This window comes from Cheilinus undulatus, linkage group 18, assembly GCF_018320785.1.
Source record: "Cheilinus undulatus linkage group 18, ASM1832078v1, whole genome shotgun sequence".
Lineage (NCBI taxonomy): Eukaryota > Metazoa > Chordata > Actinopteri > Labriformes > Labridae > Cheilinus > Cheilinus undulatus.
In genome coordinates this window covers 23,456,317-23,471,798 of record NC_054882.1, presented here as the reverse complement: position 1 = coordinate 23,471,798, position 15,482 = coordinate 23,456,317, and the positions used below count along the sequence as shown (strand labels likewise).

Sequence of the window (15,482 nt, the reverse complement as noted above, 5' to 3'; positions counted from 1 at the left end):
GACAAATCCAATTAAACAAACGGATTACAGTTGGAAATAATAAACACCCTGATAACATCGTTTAACTGTGGTTGTACTCTTACTGTGTCTCCCATCTGATTTTTGGCAGGGCAGTGTCTTCTGGCTGTGTGTCATATCCCTCCTTCTCCATCCTTCCTTCCTCCCTCGGTCTCCCTCAGCTCTCCGCCCCTCACTCCGTGTATTGGCAGTGTTGGGCGCGCAGCGTGGATTTGGAGATGTCTTGGCAGTATTACGCACGGCTAGACCAAAGACGTGAGAGCCTCCTGTAGAAAGACAGGATACTTTAAAGCTGAACTCCTCTGGCTCTCAACTTTCGACTTCGAAGCACTCCTGCTCCTTCCTCCTGAAGGCATCTTATCATCTTTTCCTGTCCGCGAAAGAGGATTCAGTTCTCCCGATCACAGCGGCAGCAGCACTGGGTCTGAATGACTTGTTCCCTCGTCCTCGGGTCGCTGTGGTAGAGAGACGGCAAGGATGTAAACAGCTCAGGAGGGAAACAAACTCAAACGAGCGGAATTTGTAAGAGATCCCAAAAACGAGAGGATGATCCCACCGACCAACACGGTTCAGGACGAAAGTGGGGGCAAAGAGGGCGAAGAGAATCAGAACGAGACTCCAAAATCCCCGACGACGAACGCCAACCAGCAGGAAACCAAGGTAAGATTGCCCTGTTAATACTCAACATAGGCCACTATACTTTTACTCTGAATTGCCACCTTACTGGACTGTAAATCAGAGCAACTCTGATAACTAGTGATCAAACTTATCAACATGCTGCTTCAGCGGCAACCTTTCCTCTTTTTTTGTTTTAAAACGCATGAAATTAAGTTTTGACCTTGGCAGCAGCCAGTATCCAACAGGTGTTCGTGTTACTATTGTAAAAACATCTTGCTCTGTAAATAAAAGCGACAAAAAGGACCAAGCTCCCTTACAGAACAGCAGGTCATCCGTTCACCTCTCACTGAAAAGCTGTTTAACACAGTTTTAACAGTTTATTACATTCAAGGACCTGATAGATACCTGTTACACAGATAGATATTCTGATAAATTTGATCAGCAGGATAGACAAGGCTGAAAACACCAATATAATATGTTCAGAAGAAAGAGTGAGCCCTTCATACATGCATTAAATATAAAAGAGCACAGCTAAATAGGATTTATAACCTATTACAGCTTAAGATAAAAAGGTATGTTCAAGTCAGTACTGGTTGCCACATTCACTCTGTTTTGGTGTTTTTAAGACTAGAAAAAAAACCTTATTTTTAGGTCAGACACTTCACCTTGTTCTAGCTAAACTCTAAGGGATTATGGATTGAAATAGTTACTAAATTAACACCGATGAGAGCTCTTTTAGAAACTCTTGATAAGCTTTAAACAGCTGCACATTTAAGGAAGTTATGTGGTTTTAATGTTACTTTGTTAGTAAAAACAGCATGTGGGTTTGTACTTTCAGCTTGTGTCTGATGTCGGAAAGTAGGCTTTCTGATAAAGATCCACAGCTGCCTCGGGCGTTTTGCCATCTATGTGGGCCACATGTCGCCCAGACTACTACAATTAGCAGTAAAATATTGGTCGAGTCATCATGGTGGTGAATCGCTGCAGCAGCTCTCCTCTCATGTCCTCAAAAAACTCCCGTGCAGATCAGATGAGACTCAATCTTTCTCACTTTTTAGTCTAATTTAATGAGACTTTGTGAAGTATTTTGCATTTGAACACTTCATACTAGCAGGGATGACTGATGATCTCCACTCTTGTATTGTGTTTTTCAGGACTTGAGCATGTGAGCTCTTACTTTGGCACTTTTTTAAGTGACTCTTGGCTGACTTCTCACTTTATGTTAAAGCCTCTGCCAAACGACCACACTCACATCCAGTTTCTCTGGTGATAGGTCGGGGAAGCACTTCGTAGAGACAAAAAAGTGATTGAATAAAGTGTTTAAAAAGTCGAATAAGTTCCTCCTACAATTAAGAAAAGCTATGTTTGTGTTTTTATTCCTCCTTTAAGAATACTGTGAGGCCTGAGCATCAAAAGCGCAAGGTGAGCCTCCACTCTGGTGCAAACTGTAGCTCAATTTAGTCCATCATGACATGTAAACATATCTGCATGTACGAATCAAAAGCTGTTTCTTTTACTGCTTTCAGAATCTGGTAAAGCTGATGATGCGCAAGGTTCATTCCATCATCACTCATATTTGTAGAGGGCACTTTTTTATTTGCACATTTGTTTAAATAATACCATGCATAACCTGTCTTCTTCTGGTTGTTTTACATCACCTGGGTCATCCTGTATGGAATCCCAAAGGAACATGCATTCATACATTTTATTATTACTCTATTTTCCTGCAACAGCAAATTGATTTCAGTTGTTTTCTCAATGACTAAAGAAATTTACTTACTGTGGGAAAAGAGTTATCTTGATATATGACATAAATGACTTGATATCTTGTTTAAACAAACTGAAATCATTTGTTAACACCAGAAAATGGAGTCATTTTATGGATTTGTTTCCTTAGGGTTTCCATAACCTCTCATTAACCCTCCCTTTATGATGATGAAACAACGCTCTTATAGGTTTGGTTTTCTTTAATTCAGCATGGTGCATGCTCACATTTTCTCACTCTGATTATTTAGGGGAAGTCTTTATTCACATAGATTATTTTCATTTAAAATACTTGAGAAATATCAATTCCTTACAGTTATTGCTTTGGTAATTAGGTTGAAACACAGCGAAATTATGCTGAAGATTACTCCAACTTTATTCACATTTTTATGATTTACCACGGTTTCTTTTGGATGAGAATAAACGCATAAGGATGTGCGAGAATATGTCATTTATTAAAATTAATATGCGTGTGTGTCTGGGTGGTAAATAATGGTGAGGAAAGGCTCCCACTGCGACCTGTAGAACTGATTGATCTTCAACCACACCAAAGCTGCAATGATAAACTACACACAATTTGCTATGGCATATTAGCCAAAAATATCCGCAGCTAATGCTGCATGTGTATTTTTTGTATTTTTTGTATTTTATTGTGATTTAAGCCTGGGGAAATTTGGACCAAGAATCAACGAAAAAAATCTGTGCATAGCTGAAAAAAGAAAAGGGAACAGATCAACTTTGAGCAGCCAGCAGTGAAACTCCCCGTAAGGTTGTCGAAATGTTTAGTACTAAAACTTTTTTGATACCATATATTAAATATGATACAGTCTATATTACATAAAGGATCAACAATATCAAAAAGTGCAACAACTTAAAAAACCCTGCATGTTTTTATAAGAGGTACATAGGAGAGGAACAAATCCATCTTGCAGTGCAGTGTCTGAATTGAACAAATAACCTTATATTGGCAATAGGAGTGATGCACTGTATACACCGTCTTTTTAACAATCATTATTAATTGTTAATATTGTAACTCCCCTTGTTATTTACTTGTTGAAAGTTATAAATGTTCTATTTTATTATTAGAATGAAAAGATGATGAGGATTCTCTATCCTTCAGTTACTTGAAATCTTTCTCTTCAATCACAGACCTGCAGTCACACAGAAACCATAAAAGCCAGAAGCCATAAAGTCATACTATAGCTGCTCAAAGATTCTTTATTGTGTTTAAGCCCAGGATTAAGTGGCTTTCACAGAGGAGGAAGTACACACTGAGAGGTTAAATGAGGAGTTGTCATTGTGGAGTGTTATGAATAGTGTTACTGTACAAGATAAGCCTAATGAGATTGATAGGAGCCAGGGCCAGAAATGGCAGCACAGCGTGTGAGAAATAGTGTTGATGTGATACATTGCCTTTCCTAGGAAATCACATTACTTTCCAGGTAGGGAACATCTGAAGTTTTCCACTGAGCAGAGGTATTTTGCCCCAAGCAGTGGTCTTTTGTTGGCCATGGGACTCTGAGACATCTGCCTAATGGTTTTAGACACTGAGCTTGTAATTTCATCAGCTCATTACAGGCATTGATTTAATACACACCATTTTTTTTTTATCTCTGCTCTTCCATTCTTTAAACATTCTCCAATGCATTTTTTTTCTCTCCCTCACTCCATTTTTTCCTCATTTCTCTCCCTCCTTCTCCAGCTGCAGAGACTTAAACGCTCACTCTCCTTCAAGACGAAGAGCATCCGCAGCAAAAGCGCGGACAACTTCTTCCGATCAAGCAATGACAACAAGATGGAGTTGCTCTCAGACGTGAGCAGCAGCACGGGCCATCTCTGCAACATCGGGATGGCCCCGCCACATACCACCAGCCTCCCCATCCCTCCCGTCCCCCCGGCCATTCCCAGCGCTCCTCCTCCCACGTCGCGCTCCCAGGCGCGCAACCCATTCCAGGTTGACTCTGCAGGCCACTGCTTCATGGAGCACATCTTTAAGAAGCCAACGTTCTGTGACGTCTGCAATCACATGATCGTAGGTATGGATACAGTGCACTACACCTTCATAAGTGTGACCACAAAAGAAAAAGTGCTACAGCAAAATCACGATAAAGCAAGATGAGTAAACTGGCATATCAATGCAAGAGTAACACATGAGGCTATACCTTAAAACTTTCTGTCATAAAAAGTTTGGCTATAATAAACATGCAGTGATATTCACACATGGCACAGAGTCAGTAGGGGGCCTCTCTTAGTTTCTATATGCGGAATTTTATATTATGGTCCAGTGAAATTGCAGAAATCTGCATAAAAAAAACCACACATTAATTGCTTATTATTAACTTTTGATTATTTTCCGATTAATTGCCCAGCTCTGAAATAACGTTTTGTTATGTTTCTTATCGTATTATATAAAAATTTGATGTATGATATCATTTCCTATCATATCAAATAATACAAATATATATATTCATTATATAGTATAATGTCATATCATGTTGCATTATATCGTATTGTATCTTATCGTTTTATGTTGCATCGTATCGTATTGTGTTAGGTCGTACTGATCGTATTGTTTACAGTTGTATTGTTTTGTATATTATTTATTAATATTTTTTATCATATGATATAATACTGTATTGTAAAATATATAATATTGTATCCTATCAAATAACATCACATTATATCATATAATATCAGACCGTATCTTAAAATATTTTTAATGTAATTTCATATAATACCATATCCTAGCTTAAAATATTGTAGAAAATTGTATTGTATCATCTTATATCATATAATATAGTAAAATACATCATATCGTAATGTAGGATAATATAGTAAAATACAGTATATCATATTTTACAGTATTTTATCACATTGAATTATATAGTATTGTATGGTTTTGATATATTTATCACATCATTTTTTACACATTGTAAAAATAGATATAATAGTAAAATATATTATATCATATTTTACAGTATTTTATAGCATTGAATTATATAGTTTTGATATATTTATCACATCATTTTTTACATATTGTAAAAATAGATATAATAGTAAAATATATTATATCGTATTTTACAGTATTTTATAGCATTGAATTATATAGTTTTGATATATTTATCACATCATTTTTTACATATTGTATTGTACTTTATCTTATTGTATTTGACACTGAGCATCTAGCTTGACTTGCTCTCATACCCGAGCATCTCCATCCTCCTTTTCCTCACACTTTTCTGGGTTCCTCTACCCATTTGCTGGGGTGTCAGATGGTCAGCAGCAGCCATCCAAGCCCCTTTCCCTTTTCTCCTTTTACCAGATGTTCCCTTTACCTTGGCTCCTCCTCACCTCTTCAGAAAATGCTTATAACCGAGGCCCCTGACAACCTATGATAATGGCATGGCCTGCCTGTACCATCTGCTCAACAAGCTCCTTATTTCACACTTAGTAGCAGATTCAAAATGCCAGGCAAGTAGAAAGTACATGGTTTGATAAATGCATGTAGACATGCACATACCAATTCTGTATCTGCTTGTTGTCAATCTTTTACTTTATGTAGTGTAAAGTACTTACTGGTAGCTTTTTGTCTGTTTGCACCTAAGTTAGAGCTCAGGATAAACATACTGGCCAAATAAACCTCCTTGATGAAAAAGGTTTATAGTTGAAGGATTGACTCCACTGTCACCTTAAAGTGGTTTTAATCAATTTTCTTAGTAGATTAGATGAGGATACACAGTATGACTAGCCTCTTAGAGTGATAAGCCCAGCTATTGTTTCACTGACCAGCTCCTTTCGGCTGCATAAGACAAACAAACAGAAAAAATGTGTCTTTTGTGGTACTACATTGGAGACAACATCAAATATTCCCAGTGGTTTTGGATGTGTGAGTACTCATTAAAATGTTAAGTTAAATCTGTCATTACTCACATACAGTAGACTGGTCTGTTTCTTCAGTCCAGTGTCTAGTTGCCAAAGCTTCCTTAAATGGACCCCTGGTGGTGGTGTGAAGTCAGACCTGCCTGACAGCCGTGTGAAGCCCTCTGGTCCACTCATGGAAAAAGACGCTGCCCTTTTCTTCATTGTCCTGCTTTAATGAGAGAACAGTGTGGTCAGCAGCTGATAGAGGGTGAAGGAGGGTGCTCATGTTAGTGTGCATCTCTAAAGGAGAGAGGGTGATGTAGTAGTGATCCATGTTTCTGCTTTTATAGATTTATCATTAGAGTTGTTCCGAGTTCATGCACCAACCCAATACCATTAGGTTTAACTTTATATTTTGCTTCATGCTAAATGTTAGCGCTATAAACTGGAAATCAATTCTTCTTCACTGCCAGAAAACACTGCATGCACAAACTATTGTTTTTGGAGCAGCGAAGAAGAATCAAAGGACCCACTGCCGCAGCAGAGAAAGGTGGCTGCGTGACGGTTTTTTTCTCTGAATGTGATTGTTAAAATGCCTCCCAGACCGACGCTGTCGTGTATGACAAGAAGTGAAACGGTTTATCAAGTTTAATAACTTTTGAACTATAAATTGTTGCCTCTTACTTGTTTTTCCTCTTGATGCTAGCCATTGTGCCTTTCCATTGATACTATTGATGCCTTTGAATCCCGTGCAGCAGCATTTTCAGTGCGCCTGGAACTCGTGTGACTTTTTGGGACATTAATGATTAAATCCACACCAGTAAAGCTGATCTTGACTGTTTTTTAATCCATTTTAATCCAATTACAATCATTTACTACTGCTAGCTTGAATGCCAACTGCCATCTTATTTTCCCTTTGTGAGGGTCTGCCAGCCAATTGCAAGCTGTTCTGTAATCATGTCATGCTGCCTGAATGGAGCATAATGGAGAGAGAGAGCCTGAGATGCAGCCCCCTGTGTTATTGTTATTTTAATATTTAGCAGTAAAACTCAATAATCAGCAGAAAAACAACTTTAGGGTCACAGAGATGCTGTACATTATGTTTCTATTTGTTGAGCCATGTTCTGAGTCAAATATAGGTCTAAAATAATTTCCTAGTCTGCAGTCCAGAAAGTTCACACCAGTATTGGATCAGTACTCGGTATTGGACAAAGACACCAAGACCTTGGTGTTGGAAAAATTTTTATTGGAGCATCTCTAGTTATAATAAATCAGTTTTATTTATAAGTGTTATATGAGACTAATATATGAGCAGTTGTAAAGTCAAACAGAATAAGGCATACATTTTGATTTAAAGAATGCGACAATGCTGCTAATTTCCATAATATTTCAGCAGCTAGTTAATGGTAAACATACATGTGTACCTTTTTATAAAGTGCTGCAGAACAGTTTTACATTTCAGCACAACAAAATTTTGACTTCCAACATTTATTTTGTCTTTTCTTTGTGTTTAAAGCTCCTCTGAGGGGCTTTTAGCTTGGGCCAGTTTTGGCGCCCCCCTGGACAAGTTTTAACCTCATCCTGTTTTCTTTCAGCGGTCAAATGCATCCCTCGTTGGAAACATTTCCCATGGAATATTAAAAACAAAGCTGCATTTGAAGGGAGCTGTTAATTACAGATTCCTACCCCGCAGCAGCAGTGGTTTCAGGCACTGAAATTAACTCCACACAAATAATCAATATTTTTGTTGATGGTTTTATTTGCTCTTGAAGGTCATGAAGACACATCAGTTTTTTTCTTTTTTTCAATGCTGGCTGATAACTCCTCACAGGAGCTTTAACATTTATAGATTGATTCAAATCAACATGCAAACATTGGAGAAGACAGCAGGACAATTTATCAACACCCACCTCCTTCCTTAAAGGAAGATCCTTTATGATACAAGAGCTTCTAAAAATGAAATGTGTCATCCATAACTGAAAGGGGTGAATTATATAATAACGCTTCATGACTCATTTATTAGGTTTACAAGATGATGGTAGAGCAAACGAGTTCAGTTTTCTTTAAATGAAGCAATAAACATTTTTTTTCCCTGTAGGCATTCAACCATGTTGTAATCTCCTGAATATAAGAAAAAAACCTCATGTACTACACAGGTGACAAAGTATATTTGATATAAGGAGAGTGAATGGCAGTATTTCAGAGATGCAGTGCAGCTGCAAGATTAGAAAAAAAAGTTTTTTTGAAGTGCAGGATCAATTTAGAAAGCCCCACACAAAGTGATTCTTTATGTTTAAAGCTCCTCTGAGGAAGTTTTAGTTTGAGCTGGTTTGTCCAGGAAGTTTGTCACTATTTTATTTATTTTATTGTACAAAAATCTTAAGCAGATTTATTATAAGCGTCAACTTTATAAATCATCAAGCGTTTTTAAAAAGGAAAATGTAATCGTTATTTTCATAACCTCATCTGATATCTACCTCTGGCAGAGGTTACAGGCTTTAATGATAACAGTGAAGCAATGATCAATGGTGCTGTTGATGGTCTTGTTTGCTTTTGTAGGTCAGAAAGTGTCACCATTTTAAGTTGGTCTGTTTTGTAACAAGATCAAATCCAGAGCTTTAAATGTAGACCACCCATAAATTGTTTAACTTTGTAATACACTATATGGACAAAAGTATTTGGTCACACCTGATAATTATTGAAGTCAGGTTTTTCAATCAGACCTGTTACCACAGGTGGATAAAATCAAGCACCTAGCCATACGGTCTATATGTAAATATTTGTGATACATAACTGGTTGTTCTGAAGAGCTCAGTGACCTCAACAGTGCTACTGTGGATACCATCTTTGCAATAAGATGTTTGTGAAATTTCCTACCTGCTGATTATTCCACAGTCAAATGTAAGTTATTAGAAAGTTGAAGCGTTTAGGAACAACAGCAACTCAGCCACCAGGTGGAAGACCACGTAAAATCACAGAAGGGGTCAGTGACTGCTAAGGTGCATGGTGCATAGCAGATGCCAACGCTCTGCTTATTCCATCGCTAAAGACTTTTGAACTCAACTGGCTTTAATGTAAGCACAAAAACTGTGCAGCAAGAGCTTCATGAAATGGGTTTCTATGGTTGAGCAGCTGCATGCAAGCCTCACATCACCAAGTCTGATGCCAACCTTGGGTTTCTTGAAAGGCGCTATATAAATTCAAGATATTATTATTATTATTATTATTAAGTGTCACATGTATTGGTGTAAAGCATAGCGACACTGGACCGTGGAGCAGTGATGAATCAAGCTTCTCTTGCTATCAGATGTGCAAGTTTGGGTTTGGCAGATGCCGGGAAAACGTTACCTGTCTGACTGCATTCTGCCAACTGTGAAGTTTGGTGGAGGAGTGATAATGGTATGGGGCTGTTTTTTAGGGTTCGGGCTAGGACCCTTATCTCGAGTGATGTGCAGTCTTAATGCTTCAGCATACCAAGACTATTCCCCTGTGCACAAAGCAAGGACTACAGAGACATAGTTTGATGAAGTTGATGTGACAGAAGTTGACTGGCCCACATAGAGTCTCAACCTCACTGAGCACCTTTGGGTATGAAGTAGAACAGAGATTGTGAGCCAGGCCTTCTTGTCCAGCATCAGTGCTTGATCTGATAAATGCTCTGCAGAATGAATGGGCACAGATTCCTTCAGAAACACTCCAAAATCATGTGGAAAGCCCTCCAAGAGGAGTGGAAGCTTCATAGAGGACAAACTCTATATTACAGTACATGTATTTCATACAAATGTAATGACAGTCCCTGTTGATGTAATGGTCAGGCATTTTTCCATAAGGTGTATATGTTGAAAATTTGGATTTGTGATAAAAAATGTTCATTGTTTTAGTTTGAGAAGAAAATAATTACAGAAAAGGCAAATAAGTCCTTTCAAAAGATACATGTCTTCATAAAAAAAGCAATATTGCAACTGCACTAAGAATAAACATTTATTATAAGGTTACCGCTGCTACTGTTGTCTTGTTCCTCTTAAATATGGGCTAAATGTCTTGTGCAGTGTACAGCTTTTATCTATATAAAGCAAATGTCCTTGTTGTGAGTCTCACAGTGAATGAGTTTCACTGGTACATAAAAATGTCCCGATGGAAAACAGACTGCTGCTGAGATATTGATTGCAAGTCGTTGCACAAATAGGTTATTAAATAAACGTCTGCATGAGTGAATGGGAGGATTATTTGTGGCTGACAGAGGGTGAAATGTAATTTACAGCGTAGGCCTGGAAAAATAACATATTCACAGCTTGTTGGTTTGAACATATGCAACAAATTTTACAAGAAGAGCCACCTGGAATACTCTCTGCATAAACAGTTTTCCTACATCTGTATCCTTTTGTAAAAGACATAATTAACCCAGCTTGGCTTTATTTAGACAGCCGTTTTCTTAGAAACAAGTATCCCAAAGTGCTTTAAAGAGCAAGATAAGGAAATCAAGCAGATTATCTAAGGTAAATGAAGTGAAAAGATGAAAATGACCAAATCAGAGTTAAAGTTTTAACACTTAATAATAATCAATGAATAAAACAGGGGATATAACCAGTTTTAAGAAACAGTGTCTTTAAAATAGTGGTAAAGCTAGACAGAAAGATGTCTTTCAGATTTTGTTTTTATTTTCAACATCAAAGCTGGAATCAGGTGTAGAGTCTCTAATGGCACACTCATACTTGGGTCAGTTTCCCCATAACATGCTGAAGCATGCCCCCCCCCCAGCCCCCTTCTGGCCTGCACCCACATTTCTCCATAAAGACATCTTTACGTTGTAAAATGGCATGGTCAGAACAATAGAGAAGTACACAGACAACATGACTGTAACTTTACTCACTCTGTGGCTCAGTTTGAGTCAGATACGGCCCTCTGACCACTGCTGAAAATGATTAGCAAGAGAAACAGTTGAATCAATTAGACATCATGTTTCCGTTGTGTGCACTTCCAGTCATGACAAAGAAATGCGCCATGCTTTAATTTGGTATGGAGCCCTCACAAAGTGCATTTTAATTTGGTATCCTATTGCCAAATATAGGTTCTTTGCTGATGACATCACGCAGCATCAGAGAACTCCAGAAGGGATTTCTAAACGTTACAAAAAGGCCATGTTTAGGTTTGTTTCAGACTTTGCCAAGCATTCAAAGTGTGAAAATAAAAACATTAAGCTATGTTTGCGTCCCTTAAGTAGTGAAATATTCAGGCAAAATCTGATCTGATCTGATCTTACCCGTTTTTTCTCATATTGCTCATATTTTATATTGGTCTCAGAGGTCCCCTAAACATGCCTGTGAAGTCTGTTGCTAAAAAATACTCCAGTGTTGGATATTTGAATGTTTAAAAACCCCTCTGTTTCAGCCCTGCTCAGAACGAGCTGTTTCTGTGTCTGTGGCTTTAAATGTTAATGAGCTCTCTGACTCCACGCCTCTCAGGAAATGGATGTGGCTTAATGGATGTAGCTCTCATGATCTGAGAGGAAGATCATGAGAGGAGGGCAGATCTGTCTTGACCCCTTTAAGAGATCCAGATCATTATACTCAGCTCAGTAGAGCTGGATGTTTGGCTCCAAACTGGCTCTTCATTTTTTTACAGTTTGGCTTTTTAAATGTGGATTTAATGACAACAGAGGATGGAGGAAAGGAAACTGGCACTCAAACAGTAGCTCACATTAAAGAGCTGTTTCGTGGAACAGGCTTGTTCATGGATGGCACACCATTACTCGGTCGTTTACCCCACAAGGTTTATTTAGATGATAGTTTATCACATTTTCAATTAAAAGCATAGTTGTGACAAAAAGAGGAATATTTTATATGTTAACGGGGCTCAGCTAGACTTTTTAGTTCAGTACAAGACTAAAAAATGTTAAAATGTGGAAACAAAACAAAACATTTTTTTGTAAAGTGTACGGATCATACTGGATGTACTGTAGGTCAAAATTTTCTGATGACAATTGTAGCATGCAGGTCCATTTAGAGCTATAAATTACTTACTTTTCTCCATTCCCATTCATCCTAGTGGCTGTCCCCACTTCCTTCCTGACTATCAGGTATCCTTGCCTCATCAGGATTACATGTTTGCAACCCATATCTGTCAATGTCTCTAATCTACAGAGCTCCTTTTGTGTGCAAAGGTCCAATGATAACTTGTGTGAACAAGATTTTTGGACTTCAGGGGCACTATACTAATCAATACAATACTGAAAAAAATTTTATCAGTTAGTTTGACTTTCATGAACACTTTATTGCAAATGAAGGCCTCCTGATGACTGGATTAGTTGATAAGAAAAGTTGATATTCAAGCCAAGTAGAACAGTAATTGGATCATTCAATGAAGTCTGCTAATCTGTGCTGTGTAATCCATGAGATATACAAGACAGTTTAAGTTGACCCCTTAGAGATGTAAGTTTGTAGATCAAAATTGAAGGTTACACAATAAATAGTACTAGTGGGGAGCTTTCAGAGGCTTTAATGTCTTCGCACATACTATTGATACACTTTTCAGACATGCTCTCACTGTGTAACAACTTTGGTGTCAGTTCTCTCTTTCTGTCAGGCCTGATACATACAACATGATGTGAGCGATGACCTTGCACTTTCTTTGAAAAGTGTTATCCAGTTTAATGATACTTCTTAAATAATCTGCCAAAAATGTCTCACACCAATATTACAGTATGAGACAGATTTTAAAATGGCTACTTCTCTGTTGTCAGGAGGAAAAGCTACTATAAAAAGAGTCATTTTGTGAAAGGTTCAGTGACATTTCTAGAGAAGTTTTAAAAAAAGTTAATCTTCAGCTCAGCCTGTTCATCGTGCAAGCTGTACGGCCAAATTCAAGGAGTTGAAAATTGTCTTGAAATTGTATTTTTTAGCAGCATTAATGTCATTTAGAAGTCTTTACCCCACCAAATATCTAGGCATGAAACATGAATAATGAACAGGACTGTCTGTTTAAAACTCCTGTTAGGGCTGTTGTTCAAACTGACTTTCTGATGAAAAATCTCATTCTGCTTTTTAACCACTGTTTGGATCACTGAATGAAGCTCAGCGTTAGTTCATGTAGGACAAGGTAGTCATACGCTCAGCCGTGACCAGCTGACGGCCAGCTGACCCCAACTATTGTCTCCCAGCTCCTACAGCCAACCACAGCTCTTTCTCTAAACACAGCGGTGTATTTAAATATGATGTACTTCTCATTAATCCCTGCTTGCATTAATGCTGATGCACCATGCTGCTGGTGGCAAAGCTTAACCTCCTCCACCCCAGCTTCCTCCTTTTTAGCATAAAGTTTGTTGCGTCCTCATATTCAGATTCATGCTACCATGTAATAACTGCTCTGAACTAATTTTATTGTATTCAGCTTGCATTGGCACTAATGTATCCTTCTATATGGGGGTTTCTAGCTACTTGCATGCATGCTGCTTGACTAACCCAGGGAGCATCTTTTGAGCAGAGCTAAGAGAAACTGTATATCCACCTACCCCATGGCAGCTTGTATGTGCCATTAAGAGAACTTTACAGAAATTGCCAGTCTTGTTGCTGATAGTCTTGTTTGCTTTTGTAGGTTATGAAGAGCATCAGCATTAATTCCAGTCTGTTCCATAACCAAGTAACAATTCCTTATGGAAGCTTTATGACTTTATTCATTTTAACATAGATCAGTGCTAGGCTAAGACAAAAAACAACATGAATATTTAACTACAGACAAGAAGCACTGCTTCACAGTGACACTAATATGGCACACTCTAAATTGTGTTCCCTCTTTTTTAAAAGGTTGGTTTCCAGACATAACTGCCGGAAGAAAAACCCCATATGATATCGTTTAACAGTTAATAGTTGAGTCAGTAAACTCCCACGTTTGAGGCAGAGATCTTCAAATCAGAACAGACATCTCTGCAGCCTGCATGATAATCCTAATTGCTCTGAGTGGTTTATGTTTCCAAAAACAGTAAATGCACCCTATACATTTCTGATCACAGATGGAAACAATAAATATGGATGTACTCCACCTATAGCAAAGTATTCAGCATTGACAGCCTAACTATCTTAATTCCCCAGATGGGGAAATGGGATTTTCAGTGGTTTAAAGAATCTTAAGGCTGTGGGAGAGACTAATTAAAGTCTGCAAATAAACCAAAGAATGCCATTCAGGTCAGAGTTTTGGAGAAGCTTAGAATGAAGAGGAGGTGGAGCAGTTATCGTCAAGATGAAGGTTATTTGCACAGGAAATCAGGAGGCGTGAAGTTAAGAACAGTGGCTTAATGGATCAATGTGTTTGTAATGTAAGGAGTGTGCAGCGGGAGAGAGATGCTGTGGGGGAGAAGAGTAGGAACAGGAGGGAGAACCAAAGCGTGGGAAAAACAAAAGAGATACAGTGAAGAAGAAATGCAGTATTTGGTGCACGTTTTGTCCTTTACTGAGTTTTGAGTAAAGCATAGACTGTGAAAAAGAAGGGGATTTCTTTCAATTTGTACTTCGTTTTGAGCTCAGGATGCTGGTCATGACCTCCTTGGGTTTTCAAAATTAGAGGTGGCAAGCCACATTTGGATGGCAAGGTGGATCAGGAGTGGCTGGTGACCAAAGCCTATCAGGAGACGTGCAAAAACACCTCTTCTCTTAAGAGATGCTTTTCATTCTTGTTTTAATATCTGGTGCTATTCTGCAGTTACATCTAAGCTAATCACTACAGAAGTAGCAGTCATTGTAAACAGTACAACTTGACCCTGCTCGTTACAGTCCCAAACTCATGCTAAAGCAGGTCAGCAGAGCAAAAACACTTTCCGTCATGAATAGATTTCTGTGCTGTTAATTGGTTGCTCTTTATTTCATAAAGAAATTTGTCCCAATTCTAATTCAATTGCTGCTATACTCTAGCTCACTGCTCATCGATTGGAGGCTGGGGGACACATCAGGCCCCCCATGGCATCTCATCTGCCCCTGTAGAATGATTAAATTCAGAAAATTTAAAAATGAAAAAAAAAAGTTCTTAATAATTAATATTAGTATCAGTGATAGTCATCATGAGGGCTTCAGAAATAAGTAGCTAAAATATCTCAAGCGCCCCCTTGTGGTTGGCTGCAGTATAGGTGATAAGGACAGATCTCACTGTTAAGAGCTTAAAGTTTCATTCATTTTGGAAGGAAAAGAATGAAGAATATGTTAATTAGACCAAAATATTGATTCTTTTAGTTTATG

The 15,482-nt window shown here is 38.1% G+C and overlaps 1 protein-coding gene across 2 annotated transcripts in view; it reads left to right on the top strand.

The window, feature by feature from the left end:
- Window positions 1-209: 209 nt before the first annotated feature.
- stac (SH3 and cysteine rich domain) overlaps window positions 210-15,482 on the top strand; it is a 54,580-nt gene continuing 39,307 nt past the window's right edge. The window contains exons 1-3 of one of the 2 annotated variants that reach the window (XM_041813012.1): window positions 210-678; window positions 2,026-2,058; window positions 4,103-4,436. In XM_041813012.1, the coding sequence (XP_041668946.1) occupies window positions 565-678; window positions 2,026-2,058; window positions 4,103-4,436 (481 nt within the window). In that variant the 5' untranslated portion in view covers window positions 210-564. The remainder of the gene's footprint in view (window positions 679-2,025; window positions 2,059-4,102; window positions 4,437-15,482) is intronic. The other variant, XM_041813013.1, reaches the window with a different exon arrangement.